We start from the raw sequence: 7,120 nt of genomic DNA on the forward strand, positions 1-7,120 counted from the left end.
TACCCCTCTCTTCATTGCTCTGCAGCTCCACATTACATCTGCCTTTATAGTAAGTGATGTGTTGTATGCATGCTGGTTCTTTGCTCTCTTATGCCTGACACCGATTTTTGTCAGCTCTTAGATTTGTGTCGCTGAAAGGAACTGCCCAAGGGTGAGCTGCTGGTGGGACCTCAGCTACCACCCTATGCCCACCCCTCCAGGCCTGTACTGCTCTACCCTGCACCTTCACCCCAGGGTTTATTCTGTGTAACTTCTTGTTACTCATTCCTACTCTTGAATTACTAACAACAGACATCACATGATGCCACTGTAAAAGGGAAGCAAAACTAAAACTAACTAGTTAACGGCCACTTGGTAATTAGATGCTGTTACAAACTAAGTAAATTAAAGAAAAGCTCCAGGCAAGCTGAGCTGAGACAAGCGTGGATGAAGCCTGACAGCCCCTGCAAGCTCAGTGCAGACCCCATTCCCCAGTTCTATCCCAGCCCGTTCTTGTGGGCTGACGTCCCCGTAACCACAGGCTTGGTGTGCTGAGCTGCTCTCTTGGCTGCTGGGTGGTGCAGCCTGTGGGCCTGGGGTCTTGGTGCCTTATTAGGGCCTGTTCCCTCCATCTGAATAAGCTGGGTTGCTCTTTGGGAAGGAAGGGGTTAAACCTGGCTCCTGGAAGGTCTTTGGGGGTGCCAGCTGGGCTGAGGGCATGAGGGGCAGAGGCAAGGAGCTGCAGGCTGGGTGAGCAGGGTCCTAAGCAGCACTGGAGGGGTGGCCATTGCGTCCCTCCCACCCCCGGAGGCGCTGGCCTGGCGGGAGCACGATGAGGGGACAAGGCGTGGGACAGCCCCAGCCCTCACCTGCCCTGGTATCCGTGGGCAGAGCTCTGTACCCCAGTCCTGCTGCTGCTGGGCCTGCAGTGGCTCTGCCCCCCAGGGAAGGGCCACACAGTTGGCAGCACCCGTGGATGGGGGGGCAGCTCCCCCTCCCTTCAACAGCATGCCCTGTGGTGACTCCTCTGTTAATAGAGTTAACTGTTAATAGAGTTCCCTCTGTTAATAGCCCTGCTGCCTGCGCAGTGCCTGCCGCACAGGGGGGCCCAGCTGGGGGGGCACCCTGGCACCACCCCTCCCTGGCTGGCCCCAGCCTAGGGTTTTGCATCCCCCGCCGACCTGGGATTGTGGCTCAAAGGGTCTCCTGGAGGCTGTCTGTGCTGGGGGCTCCCCTTCTCTCCCAGGTGTCCTGTCCCTACTGGGCTGGGGGCTGCTGTTTGCCCAGCCTGGCTTCCCAAAAGGAGCTCCCTGCCTGTCCCTCCTGTGTTTGGCTGCACACCAGCGGGCAGAGGGGCTGAGCTGGCCCCAGGCTGCTGCCCGTCCAGGCATAGAAATTAATGCAGGTGCACACCTGGTGACAATGCTTCCTCCTCCTCCCCAGGGCAAGTGGGGGCACATTGAGTCCCCTCGACGCAGCCCTGTGGGCAGGGAGAACCACTGTGCAGGCAAGGAGGGGCACAGAGGGACCGGTCTGTGCTGCTGCCAGCTCCTGCCTGTTACCAATGTCCCCGATTTGTGCCCCGTGCAGGACTTTGGCGTCAGCCCAGGCCTGCCTGCGAAAGGGCCTGGAGCTGCCCGTACGGTGAGGCACTGACCATGCACTCTGGGAGTGAAGAGGCAGACGCCCACTGCTGCCACGTTCCCCAGAGGCGCAGGGTGCACTAATGGCTGCACGTACACTCCCCCCCAGGGCCACTGCGACTCAGGAGTTCGGCCACCTGCCTGGGGCACTACATGCTCCAAACTGGACAGGACCAACTCCAGAGTTGGAGGAACCTCCCCAGGGCAGCGGCTTACCTTGCTTGGCAGCTTCCCAGTGGTTAAAGGACCTTGGCTGAAGTGGGGTGGTGGCCAGCCCAGCAGGACTATGGGGCTGCCAGGCCTGTCCACTGCTACCTGAGCTGGGCAGGCGCCCAGGGGTGCTGCAGGGCTCCTGTGGACAGAAAGCCTGCCAGGGCCGCAGCAGCCCAGCTCACTGTATTCTTTGGACCATTACTTTTAGTGCTGTCAGCTCCAGTGGGACGCATTCACCCCACCCAGGCTGTAGAGAGGCAGCTGCTCACCTTGAGGGCTCACACTCATGAGGCCACATTTGCCCTTGCTGTAAGGTGACTCAGTACTTGTTCAGGGCCAGGGAAGTTTGTCCTGGAGCTGGTGGCAGACCCATGCAGCATTGCCTGGGACTGCCCAGCCCTGCGGAGCCGTGCAAGGCAGGCACTGGCTGGGGAGACCCACTGGTTGTGCCTGGCTGGTTTTCGGGCAGCTTGGCTCCTGGTGCATGGTCGCATGTGCACTAGTGCCAGCCCCAGTGCTGTGCCCAGTCCCATCTTGTGGGGCAGTGACACAGCTCATCAGCATTGCCTTTGGCTGGCATTCAGCCCGTACAGGTGCCTGGCTCTGGGTTCCAGCATTCACCATATCCTCACGCTATTGCCTTGGGGTCCTTTCCTCCTGAGCCAAGTGCTAAGGTGGCCTTCCTCTCCCAGGGAGAAGCCTTGTGCTTACCCACCACCACCCCTTGTCTGTGTGTGCTCAGAGCCCTTATAGCTTGACACACACACACATCACTTGGGCCCACGTCCCCATGCTGCACCCACAGCTCTGGTCATCTCACACAGCGTCCAGTGCAGTCCTCGGGGTAGTCCAGAGGACCCCAGGACACTGGGTAGGACAGGGCTGCCTGTGCATTGCAGCCCCCTCCAGACACAGCACAGATGGTCCCACATGGACCAACTGGCCTCCTAAGTGCTCCTGCTTGGTCCCCTTATTTCTCTGTTTAGCTTAGCCCTGTGGGGCTGGTACGGGAACCTAACCAAGCTCTCATGCTGCGGTTGCCAGCCTGCTACAGTCCTTCCTCCTGGCATGTGGCAAGCCACAGAGCCTGACTGGCGATCAGGTGTGTCCTGGCACCTTTCCTTCTCAGGCTGAGCCCAAACTGAGCGTGGTGGGACCCAGGAAAGCAGGAGGTGCTCTGTGAAACCCCAAATATTCCAGTGACTACCATCTCCTTGCCTGCCAGTAAAGCCACAGCGACTGGTCCCCAATTTACCCTAGTCTTAAACTTGTTTTAACTGGTTATACTGAATGAGTAGCTCCAGTCCCACAAGCGAGGGCTGGAGTTAGGAGTAAAGGTGGGGTACACTCAGTGGAGGGGGTGATCAGACACTGCAAGCCAATGGTCCATATTTTGGGGTGCTTTGTAGCCAGACCCAGGGCCCCTTGCTGCTTTGGATGATTTCTAAACAGTCTATATAACAGTGCCAAGCTGCAGGGTGGGCAGGCAACTGGGAAAGAAGGAAAAAATGCTACAACCAGACAGGGGCTGAAAGCACGAGAAGAGCCTGAAACCAAATCAAAAGCTAGAAACGGCACAAGAGACAGCCCAGAGCAGGGAACAAGTACCCCAGGAGCTGCAGCTGGAGGAACCAGGGCTATGCCCCCCAGCCTTGTCTCACCATCCATTGTGCGAAATTAAGGAAAGCAATAGAGGAGCCTGGGATGAAATGGGGTGAGCTCAGGCCTCCTGCTGCTTTTTCCAGTGGTGGCTGAAGTCAAGGCTAGTGCGAGAGGGTGGTTGGGGAATGGCTACTAAAAGCACTGCAGGGCTGCACACAGGCCGATCAGACCAGCTGCTGCGGAGCCATGAGCGAGCCCAGCTGGCTGTGGGGTATAACCCTTCATGGGAGCAAGGGCTTGGCTGCTGGCACAAGGCATCTCTGGTTACCAGAAGTCTTCACCATGTGAGGGGCCAAACTGCTGGGAGATGGTCCCTGGCACCTGCCTGGGGGGAAACTCACACTCACTGGGCTCTCTGCCCTGCTCGTGGGGGCTCTCGCCTTCCCCAGGGTGTTGATGGGTTGAGCCAAGTGCAGGTGCAACACCTGGGGACTCCCCAGGCTGGAGGACCCTCCTTGACTGCCAGTCACCTCCAAGCCTGGCAGTGTCCCCCCACAACCACTTCCTCCCTGCCTGTCCCATCCCTCTGTTCATAGCCAGAGCCAACGGGTAATGCAGAGCATGGAAAAGAGCCTTTATTTAGAAAGCACGTGGTGCCCAGTGCTCCGCGTCCTCTTCCCTGCTATCTCCCACCTGACTGAGCCCACTGACATCCCAACAAACCACCCGCCCCCACCTCCTGTCACTGTTCCTCTTGCTGTAGATTCAACTCCCCCCCGGCATCTCCCCAAGTGCAGGACCCACTGCCTGGCCGTGGCACCCACCCCATCCCGCCCCCAGCCAAGCACCTCCATCCCTCTGTAAGCACCCGTCCCTGTGCCTGCCCAACAGACACCGCAAGCCCCTCGGAGCTGTGCCTACAGCACGCACCCACCCCGACATGCTCCCTGGCCAGGGCATTCCTGCACAGCCCCCATGGAGGCACAGGGCCAGGAGCAGGGACATTCCCCATCCCCACTCTGCTACCAGTGCAGAGGCTCCCACTTCTGGTGTCACGGCTGCTGCTGCCTGCGGAGGGGCTGGGGGCTGAGCAGGGGGATGTGTCCGATGAGGCGCAGGGGTGAGCCCAGGCTGGGGATTTCGGAGCAGGGAGATGCTAGCTGGTGTCCCAGGGCTGGGAGATGGTGTCTGGGAGGAGCAGCCGGCATGGCAAAGGGCACAATGGCCTCCGAGGGGATAAGAAAGGCGGGCACAAAGCCGTAGGAGAGATCAAAGGCTTTGGGGGCTACTCCACGCCGCAACGGGGCAAGGTGGGCTGGTGCTGGGCTAGCCAGGGCACCTGGGCACTCTGCAGGGCCCACAGGGTCCCTGCCCACCTGGTCCTTCTGCAGCAGCTCCTGCAGTTTCTCCAGCTGTGTCCGGCAGACGTGGGAGCGTGTGCGGCTCTGGCAGAAGGACTCCAGAAAGGAATCGAGGGGCAGGTCCTGGGCCAGGAACTGCTCTATCTGTGCCTGTGGGATGGGCAGTGGGACAACATCAAGCCAAGAGAGCCGTGGCACCACAAAGGGAGCCCAGATGGCTGAGCCCACCCCGGCCTCTTCTCCAGGGCCTGGCACATGGGAGGGCATGGAGAGGAGTCCGGGGCCCAGGCGAGGAAGGGGCAGCAGCACAGGGGTCTCGTCTGACTCACCTCCGACTCTGCCTCGGAGGCATCGAGCTTGGCTTGGAGCTGGCCCAGGGCGCTCTGAGGGCTCCAATTCTCCAGGTACGCCTCTGTGTCGGGAGGGGACGGGGCTGCCAACAAACCTCCCCCCCGACACCCCAACTGCTGGGGATGCAGTCTTTCCCAGCCCCAAGCATCAGCTCTTCCCTCCTTGAACTGAAACACCCCCAAACAGATCCCTGGAGCCACCTGCACACCAAGGCCTGCATCCCACCATGGCATTGGTCCCAGCCGAGGACTGGTTATGTCTCAGGCAGCATCACCCCCCACTGCTCCTGATCATGGCTGGGCCATTTCTCCGGGGCAGGTTAGAGGGTGCTGAGCCCACCAGGCCCCTTGTGTTAATGTGGGTTGCTCTGGCCAGGCCGGGCTCTGCCTCGTCCCATCGGCTGCGCCCCACTCACCCAGGCGCTGCTGCTTGTCCCAACATGCCTCTCGTATCTCCCGCAGCTCCTGGTACTTGATGGCTAGGGAAGCCTTCCCATCCTCCAGCCGCGGGCGCAGGGACAGGTTCGCCCTGGCCAGGGTGCAGTTTGAAGCCAAACACATCTCCCGCTCCAGCTGCAGACTCTGAAACTGTGGGAGCAGGAACAGGGGGTGTGTGTCAGCACTTGGAGAAATGGGCAGAACCAGTCAGAGCTGGTGGCATGCTGGGAGGGGGTCTGTCTCCATCCAGGGGTGAACCCTCTCCTCCTGCACTGTCCCCATCCCTCTGCCGTGCCTAGAAGGGGGGTGCGTCCTGGGAGGGATGCAACAGCTCTACCCAGGCTACCCACGGCACAGGGCAGCTTACCCTGAATGTGGCAAACCTCTCAGCTGGCTATCTAGCCCCCTTTCAGAGGAAAGAACTCCTTGTTAGCTAACAAGGATGTCAGGAGAGAGACACACACCCTCTCTCGCTGCACACACATCTTCCGCCCACGCAGGGAGGGAAATAGAGCGCGGTGCCGGGCTGCACTTTGAGAGGCCCAGGGGAAAGGTGCTGAAATCAGGCTGAGAATGATTTCAAAATAACCTGACCCTGTTCCCGCAGAGCGCTGGGAACTGCTGGAGTCAGGGAGCACTCGGGGCTCATCCCAGCTGTGGGGAATGAAGCTAGATGTGGAGGGCACGGCGAGGGGCCAAGGCCTCCCAGCCTCCCCCAAATCTCTGGGCAGTGAGAGCAGCGGGGGCAGCGGTTGTGGCCCTGCTCAGGGGTTTGGTGTCTCGAGGCTGCCTGGCAGGCGATGGCTGCTGAAACCCCGAGCAGCACCAGGAGCCCCGGGGCAGCCGCCGGCTGGGACGCCCAAGCTGAGGTTTCCCCGCGGCCACCCCGGCCCAGCCGGTGGGTTTTGCTGCTCCTCCAGAGCCCCCGGGCTCGGCGAGCGGGATTTCAGGTATCAAGGGAAGCCCATCGAGCAGCCGTGCCAGGGACCGGCGGGTAATGCCCGGCCCCGCGGGGCACGGCCACGTAGCGCCCTGTGCCCGGGCTGCGGGCGGCTCATCCCGCGCACGGGGAAAGCCCCGCTGGGGGCGAGCGCTGCACGGCTCAGCTCCGCTCCGCCGGCTGCGGGACACGGTCCCCCGGCCCCCCCAGGCTCCCCCCCGGCCGTACCTTCCTGCTGAGGCGGGCGGCGCGCTGCAGCCGGGGCTCGTCCTGCAGCAGGGCGCGGAGCTGCGCGGTGCTGAGCGCCCCGAAGCGGCGCGGGGAGCCGGGCGGCGCCGGGGGCCGGGACATGGGCCGGGGCACGGGCGGGCACGGGCCGGGACCCCCGCGCCGCCGCCGCCGCCGCCGGGAGCCGCGCGCGCCCAGCGCCCGCCGGTCTTAAAGGAGTCGCAGCTGAGCACAAGTCGCTCCGGTTCTGCACCGCGCCGCCCCCGGCTGGGGGCGGAACCGGCACTGCACCCCGCTGTGTGCATCCTGCTCCCCGCTCTGTACATCCTGCACGCCACCTCGCTGTGCGTACCCTGACCCCCACTG

The 7,120-nt window shown here is 62.0% G+C and overlaps 1 protein-coding gene across 1 annotated transcript; it reads right to left on the reverse strand.

The window, feature by feature from the left end:
• Positions 1–2,459: 2,459 nt before the first annotated feature.
• VPS37D (VPS37D subunit of ESCRT-I) lies at positions 2,460–6,877 on the reverse strand. The gene is made up of 4 exons (XM_075169159.1): positions 6,755–6,877; positions 5,565–5,736; positions 5,128–5,210; positions 2,460–4,948 (listed from the first exon to the last, which is right to left on the reverse strand). The coding sequence occupies exons 1-4, from the start codon at positions 6,875–6,877 to the stop codon at positions 4,490–4,492; spliced, it is 837 nt and encodes a 278-aa protein (XP_075025260.1). The 3' UTR covers positions 2,460–4,489.
• Between the last annotated feature and the right edge of the window lie 243 nt (positions 6,878–7,120).

The sequence above is a fragment of the Calonectris borealis genome, chromosome 19, assembly GCF_964195595.1.
Source record: "Calonectris borealis chromosome 19, bCalBor7.hap1.2, whole genome shotgun sequence".
NCBI lineage: Eukaryota > Metazoa > Chordata > Aves > Procellariiformes > Procellariidae > Calonectris > Calonectris borealis.

What these genes read in the sequence shown, in the direction of transcription:
- VPS37D (XM_075169159.1), bottom strand. Translation starts at nt 6,877, where the DNA reads ATGTCCCGGCCCCCGGCGCCGCCCGGCTCCCCGCGCCGCTTCGGGGCG. An exon ending in CCGCCCGCCTCAGCAGGAAG is followed by an intron (nt 5,737 to 6,754) that starts GTACGGCCGGGG and finishes CTGCTCCCACAG; the next exon opens with TTTCAGAGTCTGCAGCTGGA. An exon ending in GGACAAGCAGCAGCGCCTGG is followed by an intron (nt 5,211 to 5,564) that starts GTGAGTGGGGCG and finishes CTCCCGACACAG; the next exon opens with AGGCGTACCTGGAGAATTGG.